The sequence below is a fragment of the Hyla sarda genome, chromosome 3, assembly GCF_029499605.1.
Source record: "Hyla sarda isolate aHylSar1 chromosome 3, aHylSar1.hap1, whole genome shotgun sequence".
Taxonomy (NCBI): domain Eukaryota; kingdom Metazoa; phylum Chordata; class Amphibia; order Anura; family Hylidae; genus Hyla; species Hyla sarda.
In genome coordinates, this window is record NC_079191.1 from 132650458 (window position 1) to 132672794 (window position 22337).

Sequence of the window (22337 nt, forward strand, 5' to 3'; positions counted from 1 at the left end):
AGCTGTCTTAACGCAACTTAGCAAGGACTCAGAAATTTATGTTCTCAATTTTATTTTTTTATGAAGAATGTCGTAAGCACTAAGTTAACCCCTCCTTCCAATTAAAATCCCCATGTATGGTTTTAACTTTTCAAACAGCTGCTATACAGTTTATATAGTAAATGAACAGCCTTCCCACCCCTTCCAACAGGAACTCACAGCATAATTGCGAGTACCTCTTAGCAACTGAATTTTATCAAATTAGATACAAGGCTTCGATTACATCTGACTGTCTCTGAAAACTGTCAAAAGTCTATCCTGCTTTATACAGCCTCAGCTTTTGGTTAACACCAAGAAGGAGAAGCTGAATTTTTAATAAAATACAAGTAAACATTCTCATCTTGGTTGACATTTCAGTTCACTGTATCAGAATATTGATTTTTGTTTTATTTAACACTTTAAAAGTTCTTCCCACTTTCCCTAACAGTCCTACTGACATGTATTTACATATTCACAGAGTCATGAAAACATATGAGACTATAAAAACAAAAAATTCACAAGTTACTTCCATCACTGCAAACTGCAGCTTGCATATTCCACAAGGTAATTTTGGAATAAAAGCTGTAACAGATTTGGACAGCCCCTCACTAAAAGGAAGCCTTGCAACATATCTGCTTTGTGTGAATATACCCTAATACAAAGCTTTTTGTCACTGTCTCCTAAACCGAGCCTGTGGAACCAACCCTGTTCAGCTTTAGAACTGAAAATCAGTTTCATTTATCTATAAGCAACATATCTGCCATGTGTGAATACACCCTTACTGTGGGCTGCTAATGCCTTTACAAGCAAGGTAAACTTTCTTCTCTTGGATTCACTGTGCACAGGCATGTCTATCTTCCTGGGGCATATAGCAGCATCTGGAAAAGTTATGGAAACATTTTTTACTTTTTTGCACTGAGGATCACCTTGAGGGGGTTAAACTATGACTATGAACGCAACAGAAGTGTTAGCGTAGATCCCATGTGATACGGTCTGGTCACATAATTTGTGCCGGTGCAAGAAGCGTGAACCAAGTTGGGTGATAACATCTATGCAAGCTAGATATACGCACATCAGTAAGGAATCCTTTTGAAGCAGACCATTTCTATAACTGTAAAAAGGAGGTAACATTTATAAACTTCTACAAATACTTAATAAAAATAAAAAAACTTAATGAATAGTACACTACATAAGTAGATGCTCCGATATAAAAGCAAATAAGTTGCATTGTTGCAGGATATTTTTTTTATATAGTTGGAATACTAAAATTCAAAGAATATGCCGATATTTTACTGTGTAAATCCCAGTACTACTATAGCCATAAAATATTTTAGAACTCCAGAGTACGCTAGTATAAGTCAATAGGGCCAGTAAGCATAGTTTCAGTAAGTATATGACAAATTATTTATAATAGGAAACCATGACACTAATGTATACAGAGCCTTAAAATGTATTCAGGTATGTGATGATGACATAACTGCTGTTCAACTTAAGCTATATTTATCCATATACATGAACTATATGATATACAACTTCCCTGGCCCAACTATTGTCCAATATTGGCGTTAACATTTTTTTCACATTATATTTGGCATGAAATGCTCTACACACTTCCTCTATTAATAATATATATATATTATTATATATATATATATATATATATATATATATATATATATATATATATATATATATATATATATATATATATATATATATATATATATATATATATATATTTATATTGAGCAGATATTCCCCCATAACCTAAACTCTTATTGAAAGGGGAAAATAAAACAAAAACAAAAAAGACAAAAAGCAATCAGAAATTGTGTCTTAAGGATTACTCTTTATTTCCCATGACAGCCTCGCTTGTCTTCTACATTAATAAGTTTACAAGCTAGCTATATTCTGTTTCTAGATTTAAACTGTAACCATGTTTAAGATGACAAGGAATGCTGCAAAAATACTCTAATCCGACAAAGTAAGATTCACAAAATAATCTGTATCCATTCTACAGTGTTTTACCAGGTATCTTTAACACAAAAGTAGATATTGATGCTAATGGTGGCTATAGATTTATGTCTTACAGTAACTCGTTCATGCAACACTTTGTGCTCAAAGGGAAGGCACGGCATTTCCTACAATGAGCCACCTTATAAAGAGTTCTGGTACTTCTAGAAATCCCTGTTGCTTTTATTTTGTGTGCATCACCTCACATAGAGGCAGTCTTCCAATTAAAAGTCACTTGCATACAGACAATGCAAGTCTTAAAAAATACAAAGTTATCTCCCTAAAGTGGCTCAAAATAGATTGTTCATGGCTGCCTACATCTATAGATAAAAAGATTCTAAAACAATGTAAGGGCTTAGGCATAGTACAGGTGTTGAATCCATGAATCAATTTTTACATCTACTCCCACCTCCTAATAGTCTGAATGTAGCAGTACAAATGCACCAAATATCATTTTAGAAGTGTCCATATCATTTTCATAGAAAACAAATGTTTTATAACTAATAGGATTAAACACAGCACAGTGTCTACCACAACTGAAACATCTGTACAGGACTCAACAAAATGTATCTAAAAAATAAAAAACTATGCTGTTTTTGCCACATGCAAATATATTCAAGAAAATGAAGGAATTGCGTGTAGCCATTTTTTTTCTGCATGGCATCTCATGGACTGGGGAGAAACAGAAAATATTAAGGGAAATTCTACTTTTCATGCAGATCCTTTTTGTACACAAATCAGCTTCGATGATATGGAACAGTTTGCATAACATCAAACATTTATCTGGTGCAGATGCACAGGGTTGCCTTATCAATATCCTTATTTTTAAGCAACTTAAAATATACAAGCCATACAAAGTTGGAAACTAAAAAAAAAAAAATAAAAAAAAAATAAAGAAAAAAGCACACAGGCTGCAGGAGTAAACCAAAATCTGCTGCTATAGCGGTCTTTGTTTTCATGTCCAGTGTAAGGTAACACTTATGAACTTATTGTTTTCTGGGTTTAGGATCAACCCCCTGAAGGCGATTCAAGCTTGCATGCGTTCACATACAGCACCACACCCATACTCTCGTACACACGCCACTCCTGGACAGGGAGTCTGCTTCATGAGTGAATTGCCTCACATTGGTAAAATGAGCCTGGCTCCACAACACTTGTGTCCAGACATTCATTCAATGCTGTCCATTCATACGGAGCTTCTTAGCAAGGCCTGGGCTTATTCTCCTTGGACTTGTGTGGGCATCCTACCCATATGTTTTTCTTTTATGCTTACAAGGCTTGATGATGATAGTACCACATTTCCTCATTTGCTCTGTTAGATCAATGATCCCTCTCAGGCACTGAAGATCTTTTGACCTGTAGCCCTTTTCCTCTGCACAACCTATATAAGCATTCGGTGTGAAGTTTTCATTACATTTGCCACTCATTCTCACTCGCACCCACTCGCCATCTTGACATCATTTGGTCTTTACTGTCATCCAAATGAAGTCCGCACATTTCTGTCTCCGATTTAATGCAGCAGCAGATCCCATGAGCCAAGCTTGATGGATCAAACCAGTTTTCAGTGCTGCACTGTACCTAACTTCCAACCATTCTTCCTAAAATTGGAACCCTTCTGCTGGTACATTGGCAGCTGAATTGAAGTTGAATGTTCCACCTTGTATTGTCTCAGGAACAAGGCTAGAATCTTCATCAATCTATGGAAGACGAAACAAAAACAAGATTACAGTATGAAGTCTTGAAATGTTTTGGGATGCTACCATTTACAAACTAATTTCATCTATCTCTAGGGCTATGTTCATTTATTGTGCACAATTGAAAGACATCCCTCCTCTTTCAATTAATTGAAACAGGAAAACATCTGTCAGTTTACATGTAATCTAATATTAAGTAATAACAGACGTAAAATCAAGTGCAAGGGACTTTTGGGCCGTTTTTCAAGGGAAGACATGAAATTTGCAGATTAGCATTAGTTGTAGCACACCTTAAAAAAAAGGCTTAAAATGGTCCAAATGGCATAGGGGAAAAAAAAACGCCACACCACACCTAAAGTTCAAGATTACTTTTGCTAGGTAGCTCAAAGTCTACTTTGTGTGCATACAGCCATATTCTTAGAGTGTGTGGACGATTAACTAGTACACTCGTATAATTTCAGCAAGCTTTAGCATCTTACACACAGTGTTTACCGAATAGCCATGTTATTTCATGTGTCACATCAGTGCGCCAGGCTGGCAATATATGTATCCATTGATAGCCATTGGTCTATGAACCCTCCAGCCTAGATACAGGCATGTAAGGCTTACAATTAAATTCACAATGGCCACCATTTATCATTGTAGGTGTAAGTGAAGCATTTTTCTACACTTTTTTTTGTGTGCTGAGAATGTGTAGGAGCACCACATTTATTAAATGTGATAAATTTTGTGCAGGTCACATTTTCTGAAATTTAACTTCACATACACCAAAAAGCTAAGCCAAGTCTGGGCTGGTGTAGTTTTAGAGACTTTTCAGTGGCTTTGTGCCTTTTTTGCACCTTTTCACAAAAAGTCGCAGTTCATAAAACCCTTACATATCTCGTGTATTGCCAAAATCAGTGGATTGCAACTCAAAATCTGCAGAAATGTGTAAACAAAAAGGCGAAAATAAACCCTGCTTGCACCTTTTCTAGACACAAAAAACAGTCTAAAGACAATGATAAAGGTCAGTCATTGTGTGCAAGTGAGCTCCTTAGCAGGAATTTTATTGTATAGTTTACTGGGTATGCAAAGCTGCTACATGACTCCCACATCAGAACAAGACCATCCAGAAGAGTCTTGGAACTTTAGTGGGAATTATTGTGGGATCCTGGAATTTGTCTAGGTTGATGAAGACATCACATCACAGAAATTAGAGAATTAGTATTGAGGTTGACCACTGCTCTCCAGGTGCTACGGCTACTTACATCATCTGAGGAGAAAAACTGGTCAATTATTTCAAATGCCAGTTTGTAGATATCTTCATTCTCGTGACTCTGCAGCTGTTCAATCTTTTCCAAGCCTGTAAAGACAGATATCAGTATAGTAAACTGACTGCGTTAAACCAAGTAAACCACTGTTTTGCTGAAGTAACCATGAGCAAATTCTTGGGAAAAAGGAGAGGAATTTAGAGGGATTGTCTGAATTCAAGAGAGAATTTGGATGTAAGGGGTACAACACAGTTTGTCTACAGTGTTTTGGAACCACAGGACACAGTGAAAAGTTACAAACCTCCACATTCTTCAATAAGATTGGCAATAGTTTCAGCCTCGTCATCAGCCATTTTTAATATGTTGCTCAATCCATCCAACACTACTTGTATCACTTGGGCATCTTTCACAGTCAACAGGTTGCAGAATGGTGGAATTACATTTTGTTGGATAAGATATGCAACCTACAAAGTAAATAAATTCATTTACATTGTCCAATTCAGGAGGAAATGGATTACACTATGGATTTTATGCAAAAAGCACTTTAAAACAGATTCTAAGATCATGCAAACAATAGGCATAGGAAGATTTCAAAGCTTAATAATTTAACTAGAGATAAAAATTTTGATTTTGTTTTATGCAAATAGAAATATACAGCTCTGCAGCTTTAGAAATACAAACAAAAAGAATCCCAAAAGGACACATTTATATACAGCATTCACAGCTACATGGTCTGTTTTGATCCTAAACAATGGTGGAAAAAACTCAGAATTTGAGTACCACACAGAGAAAAGAGTTCACAAAATTCTTAACTTTAAAATATTAATCTTTATTGACCACAATTCATAAAAAATAAAGACAGCAATCTCAAAAATCTGGACTTAAATGAGGGCCACAATGATTAGGCCGGGCAACCAAACAGAGAGCTGATATTCAGTTTTTATATGTACCTGGCAGCACACATTTAGTAAACAATGTTGATGCACTCTTTACATGAGGGGATTAATTGTATTCCATTACTAGAAGCCCCATATACTTATCAGGCTGCTGCATTCCCTATATCACAAAGCTACATGTAAACATATAGAGTGCGCACAATCACACTTACTCTATTCCAAGGTGCCTGGCTAGGGAGTGCTAAGTAACGCTACCTGATGGTAAGGTGCATGAAGAGAGTAGTAAAGTGTCTAGTGCTTACCCATATTGTCGCAGCTCTGTACCCCAACGCCGTTTCATAACCTTTTTCAAGGGGCTGTTGCTCTGCAGCTTTCTAAATTGCAGTACACTTTGACTTTAAAAACAACTTAGTCAACATTTATGATCAGTTAAGGTCTCAGTGCAGAGACCCCCAACGAACTGGAGAATGGTGACCCGCTTCGGTCCCTGGCTCACAGCTATCGCCATTGTTAGTCTATGGAGCCATCAGGAGAAGCTGGATTGCTCAGAGCAAGGAGGGAAGCCTGCTCCGCCCCCGCCCTCCCCAGCCTTTCTCCTAATCGTTGGGGGTGTCGGCACAGAGACCCCGAGTGATCAAAATTTTAGGCATGTTAAAAGTATTTTTTTAAATGACAGCTACATTAAAATCTTTAACCCCTTAAGGACAGTTTTTCTACTTTCGTTTTTTCCTCCTTACCTTTTAAAATCATAACCCTTCTAATTTTGCACCTACAGACACAGATGATGGCTTATTTTTTGCACCACCAATTCTACTTCGTAATGACATCAGTCATTTTGCAAAAAATATACGGCGAACAAAATAAAAAAAACACATTGTGTGACGAAATTGAAGAAAAAAGCCATTTTGTAACTTTTTGGGGCTTCAGTTTCTACACAGTACATTTTTTGGTAAAAATGACACTTTCACTATTCTGTAGGCCCAAACGATTAAAATGATACCCTACTTCTATAGGTTTGATTTTGTCGTACTTTTGGAAAACAACTACATGCACAAAAATGTATACGTTAAAAATTGTCATCTTCTGACCCCTATAACTTATTTTTTCTGCGTATGGGGCGGTATGAGGGCTCATTTTGTGCGCTGAGATCTGAAGTTTTTATCAGTACCTTTTTGTTGTGATCAGACTTTTTAACCACTTTTTATAAAGTTTTTATGGCATAAAAAGTGACCAAAAACATGCTATTTTGGACTTATGATTTTTTTTTGGCCCGTACGCCATTGACCGTGTGGTTTAATTAACGATATATTTTTATAGTTCAGACATTTATGCACACAGCGATTACACGTTTATTTACTGTTTTTATTCTTTTTTTCTTAAATGAGAAAAAGGGAGTGATTCTGACTAATTAGGGAAGGGGTTAAATCCTCTATTAACTTTTTTTGCAATATTATAGCCCCCATAAGAGACTATAACATGCAGTACATTGATTCAATACACTGATCAATGCTATTGCATTGATCAGTGTTATCGGTGGTCGATTGCTCAAGCCTGGATTTCAGGCTTAGAGCAATCAATCGCCGATCGGACACGCAGGAGGCAAATTAGGCACCCTCCTGATGTGTCCTAGCTGATCGGGAGCATCGTGGTGAAATTGCAATATCCTGATCAGCCGGACTGAGAGAGTGTTAATGGCGGACATCTGCCTGAATGGCAATGTCCGGCATTAGCCACGGGTCCTGGCTGCTGATAGCAGCCGGGACCGTGGGGGTAAGATGCGAGCTCAGCTCCTGAGCTCGCTTCATAACCCTGCCATAGTGCCATTTATAAACGGCCTTTTGCAGCAAGGGGTTAAAAGGAAAACTGTCAGCTTGCTCCCCCCCCGCACTAACCAGCGGTACTGGCTGGTACTGCAGGGGACGCTGATCAGTTTGATTCTAACGGTGCTCGGATCTGCCCCACCGTTCGGCCGTAATCTTCTATTTTGGGTATATGCAAATTAAGTGTATTCCTCCCCTCCCTGCGCCTCTCCCTATTCATTACAGAGCGGGGAGAAGAGGGAGAGGCGGAGGGAGGGGAGGAATAGTCATGAGCTGGGCGGTGCTGCGGGCAAAAACGCTGACGTCAGAGTGCCAATTAGCCTGGCCGGTGCAAGTTAGCACCTAATTAGCATATACCGAAAATAGAAGGCTACGGCCAAACGGCGGGGCGGATCCGGGCACAGTAATCATCAAACTAATCAGCGTCCCCCGCAGCCAGTACTGCTGGTTAGTGCGGGGGGAGCAAGCCGACAGTTTTCCTTTAAAGAGTAGCTCCAACCATCTTTTTTTTTTGCTGTCCCTGCCTATTGCCAATCTGCCTTTACATTTTTTTTTTTTACTATATTAAAAATGCCTTTTTGTCTGCCTGGTAGTGTGCTCCCTTACCATGCAGACTTCCCCAGCCGACTTCTGCCCTTAGTTCACCCCACCCCCCGAAAAAGACATATACAAGTGCTGAGTCCTTCCTGAGACAGCAGCAGCATGTATATGCCGGGAGGCGGGGTCGGCATGTGAGGCCAGGGAGCCAATGCGTGCTCAGCGCTCGCTCCCGCCTGTCTGACAGGCAGGGAGCAAACACAGGCTGAATGAATTAGGACCGATTGCCCGGCTGGCATCGGTCTGAATTAAAGCCTGCAGCCGGCCACTAGGAGGGAGAGCCCTAGAGGCCGGTTTTCAAATGTAAATGTAACTATTTTAATGAAAAAAATAAATAAATAATGGATCTATATTAGAGATATGTTGTAGTACATAAGTACTACAACATAAAAAAATTAAAATAAAGTTTGGTGACAGTGCCCATTTAAGGTTACTTTTGTTCTCTGTGGATTAAAACTAGTGGCTGAAAGCCTGTACAGACCTAGCACTAAATAGAGATGGAATCCATTCTAAACAACCCTCTGTGAGCTAAATCCATTAGTAGCACAAATCATTTGTTTTGACCATTTATTGTATCTACATAGAATGCTGATTTAAGTAGGTCAGGATTTTTCAGACTGGACATAATATTTCTCATTGCTGAGAATTTAAGTCTGTAGAGATATTTTGGCCATTTTCAGTATAGGGAAACATTCTATTCTTATATTTTAAAAAACTTATGTCCCAATATAGAGTGCAGATTATTTTCTGCAGCTGGTGAATGGTGATTTGCAAAGACGCATTTACTCATATGGTTCTGGTAATTTTTGCAGATTTACTGAGGTGAACACGAGGCTACATGCACAGCACACAGTTTCCAGCCTTTGCTCTATTTTGCTTTTAATGTTGATCCTAAGTATCAAAAACCATAAGTACATTCCTGACTGAAGGTCAAAACCTTTAGTGTCACAGTTCCTTTATATATATGTCAAGTGCACTGTTTAAAATCGCATATAATAAACCAACACAGAAAATTGCATAGCATCAGTCATGCACAATACTCACTTGGTCTTTTCTTCCACTAATTGTTAAATTGCTTATAGCCCATGCCGCCTCCTTCTGAGTCCCAAAATCCCCCTATTTAGGAAGGAACACACAAAAAGCCATTAGAGCATGATGACAAAACCATGAGATTAATGCTGTTCAATAACTATACATATGCCTTTACCTTATCCAAGAGGTGGATGATCATTGGCACCAGGTTGGCATCAATAACTGCTTGGACTTGTTGTTGGTTGCCCGCTGTGATGTTGGACAAAAACCAAACTGCCTCCTAGAAGAATTAGAAAACTTGTTTAAATGGACAGAAGTGCTTACCTTATATCATAATCACACAGATTAACTTGTAGCAACCATCTAACAAATGTTCATGCAGTTTGCACTACAGGCTATATTCCTCTATTTGCTGTCAGTGAATAGAAACGTTTATGTCCAGAGGCTGAAAACCTAGGTCAATCACATCCAAATACAGATACAGTTTCAGTTGACAGGATCAGGATGGGTTTGAGGACTGACTAAAAACTTCAAATCAACCACAGAAAGCAATAGATCTTAGTGTAAAGTGACAAAACTGAATAATATAAAAAGCAAACATATAAAAAAAACTTAAATGGGTACTCATTAAAAAAAAAAAAAAATTTGTTATTAAATACCGTATTTATCGGGGTATACCATGCACCGGCCTATAACACGCACCCTCATTTTTCCAAGGATATTTGGGTAAAAAAAAGTTTTTTACCCAAATATCCTTGGTAAAATGAGGGTGTGTGTGTGCATGTGTATACCCCGATAGACTGTTTCTGACCCCGCAGAAGCGTGGCTTTTGCGGGGTCAGAGACCGCCATCACTGCCCGCTTCTCTCCCCTGCCTTTCCTGGGGTCTAGAGTCCTGCTGCCACCGATTCTCTCCCCCTGGCTATCCAGAGACTGCCGCCGCCCCATTACCACCCCCCATCCCCGGTTTTATAATTACCCGTTCCCGGGGTCCAAGCTGCTTCTGGCTCCAGAGGAGTCATTAGCTGTCACTGTGCGCCGGGCCACCGACTGACGTCGCGTTGAAGAAGTCACTCATATTGCGCAGCGCATAGCAACAATGCAGGAGACCGCCGGAGCCAGAAGCAGCTTGGACCCCGGGAACAGGTCTTTAAAAAACCGGGATGAGGGAGGCAATGGGGCAGTGGCGGCGGCGGTCTCTGGACCCCAGGATAGGCAGGGGCAGAGAAGCGGGCAGCGACGGCAGGTTTCTGGACCTGCAAAAGCCGCTGCAGTCATTGATTTAAAGCGCCCGCTTTAAATCATTAAACTGTAGCGGCTTATCGGCTTATAACACGCAGATAGACTTTAGGCTAAAAATTTTTGCCTAAAAAATGAGTTATACGCTGATAAATACGGTAGATTATGTAAAAATTTTAATGTTTCTAATATATTTTATAAAAAAATTAAATAAAAAAAACAAACATGTTATATATGTGTTTTTCAGCCAGGGACCCGCCGGTAATGTCGGACATCCGCGATAACACGGATGTCTGACATTAACTCCTCAGATGCTGTGATCAATACAGATCACGGCATCTGCGGCAGTGCGGTACTTTGAATGGATGATCGGATCGCTGCCATGGGGATCAGATCATCCAGCATGGCGGCCAGAGGTCCCCTCACCTGGCTTCGGCCGTCTCCCGGGGTCTTCTGCTCTGGTCTGAGATCGAGCAGAGCAGAAAATCACCAATAATACTGATCAGTGCTATGTCCTATACATAGCACTGAACAGTATTAGCAATCAAATGATTGCTATAAATAGTCCCCTATGGGGACTATTAAACTGTTAAAAAAAAAAAAATGTAAAAAATTGAAAATGAAAAAGTCAAAAAAAAATTTTTAAATCCCCTCCCACAATTAAAAAAAAAAATAAAAAAAAAATAATTTTATGGCAGACAGGAGGCTCGTATCAATTGCATATTCTTTCTTTAATATGCCCAATAGCAGAAAAAATAAATGTAACATGAATGTAAAATGGAAGAAAAAAGATGCAGGTCACCTAGCAACCTGACCGCACCCCTTCCAACATCTCCACCAATCCCATCCGGGCTTGCTCCATAAAAGACAGTGTAGCCTCCGCCTCCTCCTCTTTCTTTCTGCTCAATAGACAGATAAGTACCATTGTGATAACTGTATGTTAAACTATTCATTGTTCACTGTTTCTATATAGACTTATATAACTCTTTCCTTGGGAACAGCTGGGAGTCTTATTCCCACTCCCTTATTCCCATTACCTTTTGGTTTCTACATTTTTTCCTGTATTTTTTCTTTTATATATATACATATTTTCTCCTGGGTGCTGGCGTAGATACTGCATACGCCCGCACCCGCTGTTTTTTCGTTACCTGGTAATTCAGAGCGCTGCCCCGCTTCACTGTAATGCCCACACTTTAGTCCTGTTCCCTATTTGTCCTCTCTGCCGGGCGGCCGCCATCTCCGGTGACGTCACCCTTCTTCAGTTGTTGCGCCGCCCATCTTCTCCGCTGCCAGCGCGCGCTTCCAGCTCTTCGGGAGCGCGGCTGATATCGCGAGATTTCGGGCGGACGAACGCCACGCCCACCCCACCCCTAGTGCGGCGCTCGCGTCGGGATTCGCAGAGGATCGGAGGACTTGTGTCTCCTCTCACACTGTTCCTCCTGCTCTAAGCTGATCACTTAGCTTCTGCCTAGGCTCTGCGCAGTTCCCCTCCTTTTACTTGTGGCCTACATCGCTCCACATGTTTATATAGAGAGACATACATATTTGTATAGGTATATATGTGTATATAATATACATATATATATATATATATATACATGCATTTATGTGTACATTTATTTATGTATATATATTTTTCCTAATGTGTATATATTTATACCATATTAATAAATTTATACTTATTCTATACATATTATATTCTCTCTCCACAGTCCCGAGTTTTTGCTGTAGTTTTATCTACGTTCAGTAGCTACTATGACAGACGGAAAAATGGATTTGACCATGGGGGAAGGCCCCAACGGCTCGCATGACCAGGATCGCATGTCCGCTGAACAAATTCAGCAACTGGTCCACAGGTCGGTACATACTGCCCTTGCAGCCGCCATGACAACGGTTAATGACACCATTACCCGATCTGTATCTATGGCCATATCTCAATCGCGCCAAGACGCACCTATTCCACCAGCTTTAGTGCTGGCAGGTCCCTCAGAGCAGACTCACCCTTCTGGCTCATCGAGACCCGGGAAGTCGGCCCGGAAGAGTCACCATTGTACCGACACAGCGACCTCTGCTATGTTGCCAACCCCATTGAGTGGTGGCCTTTCTCTTGCAGCTGACCCTTTGCCTGAGGGCAGCAACCCGTTTACGGGCAAAAGACCCTCCGCCCGGGAGGAAGTTGATACTAACCGGGTTAAACGGTCCGCCAAGCGGATTAAGCCTGATTCCTATGTGGATAGATCGGATTCAGAGTCCGAATCTGTTTCAGATGATTCTGAACACTCCGCTTTCGATAGCGGGGAGGATGACGGTTGTGATGAAGATGAGGTTCAACCCTCTGGTTCTTCTCACAATGATGACGTTTCCGTCAACGCTGTTCTGGACTCTCAGGGAGTCCCCTTCTTCGACCCGGAGGCTATCAAGCATCCGCGGTCAGGTGAATGGACACCGATCCCTCAAGTCGCTAAATACATTGAGGCATGGTTGAGAAAACCCCTGGACAGGGGTAACAGGAACAAGCTCAGGTCTGAGTGTCCCCGTCCTTCGGTCGCCAATAAGGTGGCAGTGACCCCAGAACTCGATCCGATCTTGGTAAAATACCTGTTGAAATCGGGCAAAAACCCTAGTAAGGGATTGGATAGGTCCTTCAAATCGGTGCAGGATAAACTGCTTGATTTATTAGGTCCGTTAACAAAGATTCTGAACATGGCGGAACAGGCGGTGGCCGCAGGTACGCAAGTGGACGCAGAAGTTCTGAGAGGTTGGGCTCTCAGAGCCACGTGCCTGCTTGGTAATGCCAACACGGCCATGTCATCTGAAAGACGACGTTCTGTTTTGATGAGATTGGATCCTCAGTTGACCCATCTTGCGACAGAGGAACCAGGCCCATCTGCGGAGGGCCTTCTCTTCGGAGATTCGCTCATCAAAAACATTAATAAGTTCGTAGGTCTCTTTTCTAGCCTGGATAAGGCACAATCCTCTTTAAAGAAATCCGCAAAGGTTTTCGGGAAGGCTGGAAGGGGTAGGGGTCGCCCTTCCGGCCGAGGTGCCTATTTCAGACCCCACAATAGGGGTCCAGTGCAGTACGTACAAGAGAGGCCACAGGTGCAGGCGGTCGCCGCCACAGTTCCCGCTACTCCTTTCTTTCCATCCAGAAGTCGGCCCTGGAGGGCTCGGGGAGGTTCTCGAGGTTTCCCTAGAGGAAGATCCACAGGTAGGCCGAAGCAACATGCCGTTAACGAATATCCCTGTGGGGGGCAGACTGAGATATTTTTCCCACGCTTGGTCCCTGATTACATCAGACCCGTGGGTTCTGCAAACGGTGAGGGGATATGTTATAGAATTCGTAACGCCCCCGCTACAAACACGTCGACCAAGACGCATTGTTTTCTCAAACTCAGACAGAACCTTAATTCGCACCGAGATCACAGATCTCTATGCCAAGAACGCTATTTGTCCAGTAACGATGGACGAACCGGGTTTCCTCAGCAACATTTTTCTCGTAAAAAAGAAGGATGGAGGATACAGACCGGTTATAAACCTGAAAGGCTTAAACGAGTGCGTTTTATATCGCCATTTCAAAATGGCGGGCATTCATCTCCTAAGGGACCTGTTGCTCCAGAACGATTGGTTGGCAAAGATAGATTTGTAGGACGCGTACCTTACGGTACCAGTCCATCCTTCTTCCCGCCACTTTCTCCAGTTTCTGTGGGAAGGTCAGAAATGGGCGTTTACCTGCCTTCCGTTCGGTCTGTCATCGGCCCCTTGGTGCTTCACCAAGCTCATGAGACCGGTGGTGTCGGCGTTAAGAAGCCGGGGGGTCCGACTGATCATATATCTAGACGATATATTGATTATGGCCAGGTCAATGCATCAGACCCTGCTACATGTAGAGTGGACAATCACTCTTCTTACAGAGCTGGGATTCCTGGTCAACGAAAAGAAGTCGGTGTTCAGACCAGCACGAATCATGGAGTTTCTGGGATTTCAGGTGGATACCCGATCGGCAACCTTGAGTTTGCCGAACAAGAAACTTGTGGTGCTGCGCAAGGAGATCAGATTGTTGCTCCGCAAACAATTGGTATCTCTTCGGGCGGTGGCCCGCATTGTGGGACTGTTGTCCTCTTCAGTTCAAGCGATTTTTCCGGCCCCCCTACATTACAGGGCGCTGCAGAGACTGAAGATCAGTCATTTGGCGGGTGGCCTAACGTACGCAGATCAGGTTCCACTGTCGCAGGAAGCTCGCGAGGAACTGTTATGGTGGCTCCGACACGTCCAGGACTGGAATGGAAGAACGATCTTCAATTCCAAACCGGACATTATCTTGGAGTCGGACGCCAGCATGAGCGGATGGGGTGCCCGGTACGGGTCCTCGACTACAGGGGGCAAATGGTCCCCAGCAGAATCTCAGTTGCACATCAACTGCTTGGAACTACTCGCGGGTTCTTTTGCTCTCAAAAGCTTTGTGTCTCACAAGACAGATTGTTGCGTATTGTTACGCATGGACAGCATCACGGCAGTGCAGTACGTCAACCGTTTAGGGGGCACGAAATCCCAGAGGTTGACGGACATTGCGAAGAAACTCTGGCTGTTTTGCCTGGGGAGAAATATAGTTCTTCAAGCGGAGTATCTGCCAGGAGTATCCAACTCGGTGGCGGATTGGAACTCCAGACATCTGGTGGATGGCAGCGATTGGACACTGCACATCACAGTTTTTCGTGCCCTCCGGGAATTATGGGGTCCTTTGACTCTGGATTTATTTGCGTCCCGACTCAACTATCGGATTCCCAGGTTCTTCAGTTGGAGGCCGGATCCGGAGGCACTGGCGACGGATGCGTTCAGACAGGTGTGGCCTCAGGACACGCTGTATGCGTTTCCACCGTTCACCATGATACCCAGAGTATTATGGCATGCGGAAGCACAGGGGGCGACTTTGGTGTTGATCACTCCATGGTGGCCGACCCAATCGTGGTTTCCTCAGATATTGGGGATGACCGTAGATTGTCCGAGGATTTGTCCCCTGTTCCCCGAATTGCTTCGCAATCCATCAGGGGAATCGCATCCTCTGGTTTTGTCGGGTCAATTACCTTTAGTAGCCTGGCTGATTTCGGGTCGCCAGGAGTTGATAGACGACTATCACGGTCAACTAGAGACCTCATGTGCGAGGCTTGGGCTCCGGGTACCAGATCGGCTTACCGATCGGCCTGGGGACTATGGGTTCATTGGTGCTCACAACGGCAAATGGATCCCGTTCATGCCCCTGTGTACGGAGTGTTAAATTTTTTGTCGGAAGCGTTCGATGCTGGGAAGGCTTATAGAACCATTAATGTCTATAGGTCTGCGATTTCAGCACAACACATCCCGATGGATGGTGTACCGGTGGGACAACACCCAATGGTTTGCCGTCTTCTGAAGGGAATTAGGTTTAAACGTCCTCCGACTCCACGTTATTTAGCCACGTGGGATGTGTCAATGGTGCTCCGAATGTTTTCCTCTTGGGAGGATAACGGTTCGTTGTCACTCAAGCTTCTGTCATATAAAATGACTATGCTGTTGTGCCTGGTGTCTATTAAGCGTGTTTCTGATGTGCGCGCTTTAGACATATCCAGGAGACAATTTACCCCTCATGGGGTGAATTTTTCTATTACTAGGCGTACTAAGACGAATTTGCGCACTGTGTTCTATCCGCTGTTTCCTTCTCATCCCAAACTATGTGTAGTGCGGTGTTTGAAGGAATATGAGATTAGAACGGCGTCATTTCGTTCTCCGCGTTTTTCTCAGTTATTGATTTCGTTTTGTGCACCGTATCTTCCGGTTTCTTCCCCGACTCTGGCGCGTTGGGTGAAACTGACGATGGCTATGGCAGGAGTGGATGTGTCTCTATTTCGGGCACATTCTACCAGGGGGGCCATGGCTACTAAAGTAGCTCAGGCAGGAGGTTCTTTGATATTTTGAAAGCGGCGGATTGGTCTTCGGAGGAGACTTTCCGCAATTATTATTTTAGACCTGAATCTCATATAGCTATGTCAGTACTATAATGTTTGCCATGTTATATATATATTGTTCCTTGCTTTGAACTTGCAATTGATACGAGCCTCCTGTCTGCCATAAAATTTAGGATTTTCCTAGTATATTGACGGAAAATATAGATTTTATAAAGACAGGAGGCGAGTATCATCCCACCCGATGTTTGGTGCCCTCCCTGTTATGGTGTGTTTTTTCTTTTTTCTAGGATACTAAGAGGATTGTCTGGCGGATCCGCGTGATGTGGGTCATCATCTTCAGTTTCTTCGGTTGAATGATCCGATGTTCTTTTGGAGATCACGATCAAGTTGGAACAAGTGATGTTGTAGTTGCGTTCTTCACTGTTCGGAGACGACTTCGGTGCTCGGCTGCGTTGGAATTATGGTTACAGTCCTGGTGTTTTCGGCATCAAGAAAGAGGAGGAGGCGGAGGCTACACTGTCTTTTATGGAGCAAGCCCGGATGGGATTGGTGGAGATGTTGGAAGGGGTGCGGTCAGGTTGCTAGGTGACCTGCATCTTTTTTCTTCCATTTTACATTCATGTTACATTTATTTTTTCTGCTATTGGGCATATTAAAGAAAGAATATGCAATTGATACTCGCCTCCTGTCTTTATAAAATCTATATTTTCCGTCAATATACTAGGAAAATCCTAAATTGTAAAACATCCGTTTCCCATTTTAGCCCCCCAAAAAAGTTGTAAAAAAATTACACATATTTGATAACGCTGTGTGCTTAAAAGTCTGAACTATTAAAATGTATTGTTAATTATCCCGTACGGTGAACGGCGTAAATAAAAAATTTTAAAAGTCCACAATTGCCGCTTTCTCACATATTCAAAAAAAATAAAAATTTATAAAAAAAGTTAAACCTAAACAAAACTGGTATTGATAAAAACTACAGATCATTTTGCAAAAAATTAGCCCTCATTCCGCCCCATACAGAAAAATTTGAAAGTTATAGGTGGTCAAAATAGGGCAATTTCAAACATACAAATTTTGTTAAAATGGTTTCAGATTTAAATTTTTTTTTTTTTTAAGCGGTACAATTATAGAACAGCATATAACATTGGTATCATTTTAATCGTATTGACCCACAGAATAAAGAAAACATGTCATTTTTACTGGAAAGTGTACAGCGTGAAAACAAAACCTTCCAAAATTTGCTAAATTGCGGTTTTCTTTTCAATTTTCCCATATTATTTGTTTGGTTGCGCCGTACATTATATGGTAAAATAAGTGATGTTATTACAAAGTACAATTGGTGACTCAAAAAACAAGCCCTCATATGGGTCTGTGGATGGAAATATAAGAGTTATGATTTTTTTTTAGAAGGCGAGGAGGAAAAAACAAAAATGCTAAAATAAAATTGGTCTGGTCCTTAACCCCTTCCCGCAGAATGTCATATATAAACGTCGGGTTGTGCAGTGCATTCGCGCATCCCGACGTTCATAAATGACATTCAGTTAACCCGGCGATGCGCAGCATTGCACGGGTTAACCAGCAGAAGTCCCGCTGTTTCCAGCCGGAGACAACTTCTGCTTCACCCCCCAGGACCATCCATTGATGGTCCTGGTCAGCAATCACTGTGATTGGTCCCTGTGGACCAATCACAGTGACCTGGGGTGAAAGTTCAGATCCCGCGCACTGCCCGCCCCTGGAAGTCGGGCAGAACGGGGGAAGACTGCTGCGGGGGCTCGCGGGGACTACCACAAAACAACAAAAAGTTAAAAACACTACATATACACATACCCCTACACAGTACCCCCCCCCCTCCCCCAATAAGTACGCCACTGTTTCCAAAGCAGAGCCTCCAGCTGTTGCAAAACAGCAACTCCCAGTATTGTCGGACAGCCATTGACTGTCCAAGCATGCTGGGAGTTTTGCAACAGCTGGAGGCACCCTGTTTGGGAATCACTGGCGTAGAATACCCCTATGTCCACCCCTATGAAAGTCCCTAATTTAGGCCTCAAATGCGCATGGCGCTCTCACTTTGGAGCCCTGTCGTATTTCAAGTGAACAGTTTAGGGCCACATATGGGGTATCGCCGTACTCGGGAAAAATTGTGTTACAAGGTTTGGGGGGGCTATTTCTCCTTTAACCCTTCATGAAAAGGAAATGTTGGGTTCTACACCAGAATGTTAGTGTAAATTTTTTTTTTTTTTTTTTTTTTTTTTTTTTTACACTAACATGCTGGTGTTTCCCCATACTTTACATTTTCACAAGAGGTAAAAGGGAAAAAAGCCCCCCAAAATTTGTAACGCAATTTCTCCTGAGTACGGAGATACCCCATATGTGGGTACAAAGTGCTCTGGGGCAACAAGGCCCAGAAGGGAGAGTGCACCATGTACATTTGACTTGATTTGCACAGGGGTGGGCTGATTGTTACATCGGTTTTGACAAACGCAATAAAAAACAAAACCCCCACATGTGACCCCATTTCGGAAACTACACCCCTCACGGAATGTAATGAGGGGTGCAGTGAGAATTTACACCCCACTGGTGTCTGACAGATCTTTGGAACAGTAGTCCATGAAAATGAAAACTTTTGTACAGCCCCACTGTTCCAAAGATCTGTCAGACACCAGTGGGGGGGGTAAATGCTCACTGTACCCCTTGTTACGTTCCTCAAGGGGTCTAGTTTCCAAAATAGTATGCCATGTGTTTTTTTTTTTGCTGTCCTGGCACCATAGGGGCTTCCTAAATGAGACATGCCCCCCCCCCCCCCCCCCGAGCAAAATTTGCTCTCAAAAAGCCAAATATGACTCCTCCTCTTCTGAGCATTGTAGTTTGCCCGTAGTGCACTTCAGGTCAACTTATGGGGTACCTCCATACTCAGAAGAGATGAGGTTCCAAATTTTGGGGGGTATTTTCTGCTATTAACCCTTGCAAAAATTTGAAATTTGTGGGGAAACACATTTTAGTGAAAAAAAATATTTTTTTTTACATATGCAAAAGCCGTGAAACACCTGTGGGGTATTAAGGCTCACTTTATTCCTTGTTAAGTTCCTCAAGGGGTCTAGTTTCCAAAATGGTATGCCATGTGGGGGGGGGGGGGGTTGCTGTTCTGGCACCATAGGGGCTTCCTAAATGCAACATGCCCCCCAAAAATGTACTCTCAAAAATCCCTGGTCACTCCTTCGCTTCTGAGCCCTCTACTGTGCCCGCCGAACACTTTACATAGACATATGAGGTATGTGCTTACTCGAGAGAAATTGGGCTACAAATTTAAGTATACATTTTCTCCTCTTACCCCTTGTAAAAATTCAAAAATTGGAGAGTGTAAAAAAAAAAAAAAATAAATAAAAAAAAAATCAAGATTGTGATTTTTCTCCTTCACTTTGCTGCTATTCCTGTGAAACACCTAAAGGGTTAAAACGCTGACTGAATGTCATTTTGACTACTTTGGGAGGGTGCAGTTTTTATAATGGGGGTCATTTGTGGGGTATTTCTAATATGAAGACCCTTCAGATCCACTTCAAACCTTAACTGAAAAATAGTGAGTTTGAAAATCTGTGTGAAAAATTGGAAAATTGCTGCTGAACTTTGAAGCCCTCTGGTGTCTTCCAAAAGTAAATCTCATCAATTTTATGATGCAAACATAAAGGAGACATATTGTATATGTGAACCAAAATTTTTTTTATTTGTAATATACATTTTCCTTACAAGCAGAAAGCTTCAAAGTTAGAAAAATGCAAAATTTTTAAATTTTTCATCAAATTTGGGGATTTTTCACCAAGAAAGGATGCAAGTTACCACAAAAATTTACTACTATGTTAAAGTAGAATATGTCACGAAAAAACAAACTCGGAATCAGAATGATAACTAAAAGCATTCCAGAGTTATTAATGTTTAAAGTGACAGTGGTCAGATGTGCAAAAAACGCTCTGGTCCTTAAGGCCAAAATGGGCTTGGTCTTTAAGTGGTTAAGGACCAGGTTTTTTTTCCGTTTTTGCACTCATTTTTTCCTCATTACCTTTAAAAAAATCATAACTCAATTTTGCACCTAAAATTCCATTTGATGGCTTATTTTTTGCACCACCAATTCTACTTTGTAATGACATTGTCATTTTGTAATGAAATTGTCATTTTACCCAAAAATCTACGGCAAAAAACGAAAAAAAAAAAAAAAATCATTGAGAAAATTGAAAAAAAAAAAAAAAACGCCATTTTGTAACTTTTGGGGGCTTCTGTTTCTACACCGTACGTTTTTCTGTAAAAATGGTGTCAAACTTAAATTCCCACTAAGCAATTTTGTGCATTATTCCTTGCACCGCTACAACTTGATCCCCTTACTTAACCTGACAAAAACCAGGCCAATCAAGCATGTATGTCATTTTTAATGGCAGGTTTTTTTTATTCTTATTTTAACTGCATTTAAATATTCACAAAAATATAAACATATGAAGGCCTGTTTTTGCGGGAAGAGTTGTATTTTGGCGTTACAGTTTATTTAATGTTATTTTTTGCATTCCCATCCTCAAAATAAAAACAAAAAAAATCAATCAAATGTCTGTTTTCTGCCATTAATCATGCAGTTATACCATGTAAACTTTGTTCTACATTGATTTTCATAGCATTGCTATTGACTTTTACACTATGGAAGTTTTAAACTAGATTATAATCCAGGGGATTCTTTTAACTTAAACAGTACGGATGTCAGCTATATCCAAATGGATAAAGCAGTACTTTACTGCACACTACATGTGCTGATTTTAGGGCAGCTGGCACCCAGTGTTCACTGACTGGCTTATACTGAATTGAATATTGGTACAACATTTTTATTCATAAAAAGCACTTACACACTATCTTTAACCACTTATACATGTCGAGACAGCAAATTGCAATAATCTATATGCAAGCTGTACAGTAGTGTACAGAGCAGCAGTGTGTGTACATAAAGCAGTATTTTCATACCTTATTAATCTTTTCTTTGACATGAGTAAGCAATGCTGGAAAGTGAGACAGTGCATCGCAGTTCAACACGACCTGAGTCTGCTCATCTGTTCCAGTGACAATATTACCTACAGCTCTCAAGGCAGCAGTCTAAGAAAAAACACACAAAGTACATTAGAGTAATCTCTGGAATACACAAAGCTAAACAAATTTAGAAAAATTATAATGTAAAGTGATACAGAAAAACATTAACACAAGACAATACTTCAGTTTTCTTAACAAGCAGAAATCTTTTCAGAGGTGCTTTAATTCAGGCCTCCAACCAACAAAGCCAGAACACCCTGCTCTCTACCGACGAGGGGCAACAGCCTAAAACAGCTGTCTGCAGATGGGTCCTCTTCCAATCTGGGGAGAATTCTGGCTTGGCATTAAATCCCAATCAGTTTCTTAGACTAACTGGAGCTAAAGCTGATGTTTAGGGAATATGCTACCTGTGAAGGTGGTGTGATGAGCTGCTTTGCATATTCCTTTTCCAAGAATGCTCAGTGGAATACACACACATATACATATACACATATATACATATATACATATATATACATATATACACATATATACATATATACACATATACACATACACACACACACATACATATATATATATGTGTGTGTGTGAATATGCAAATCAGCTCATTACATCACATTTTCAGGTAATGTTCCCTGGTATCAGCTTAGCTCCTGTTAAGGAATATAAAAAGCTGATCGGGATTTTCCAATCAGCTTTTTATATTTCTTAACAGGAGCTAAGCTGATACCAGGGAACATTACCTGAAAAGGTGATGATGTAATGAGCTGCTTTGC

General features: G+C 41.4%; 1 protein-coding gene across 1 annotated transcript in view; it reads right to left on the reverse strand.

The window, feature by feature from the left end:
• Positions 1–1847: 1847 nt before the first annotated feature.
• KPNA4 (karyopherin subunit alpha 4) overlaps positions 1848–22337 on the reverse strand; it is a 58067-nt gene continuing 37577 nt past the window's right edge. The window contains exons 12-17 of the mRNA XM_056565070.1: positions 21496–21624; positions 9496–9600; positions 9333–9404; positions 5277–5439; positions 4973–5067; positions 1848–3728 (exon numbers count right to left, since the gene is read on the reverse strand). Of these exons, the coding sequence (XP_056421045.1) occupies positions 3630–3728; positions 4973–5067; positions 5277–5439; positions 9333–9404; positions 9496–9600; positions 21496–21624 (663 nt within the window). The 3' untranslated portion in view covers positions 1848–3629. The remainder of the gene's footprint in view (positions 3729–4972; positions 5068–5276; positions 5440–9332; positions 9405–9495; positions 9601–21495; positions 21625–22337) is intronic.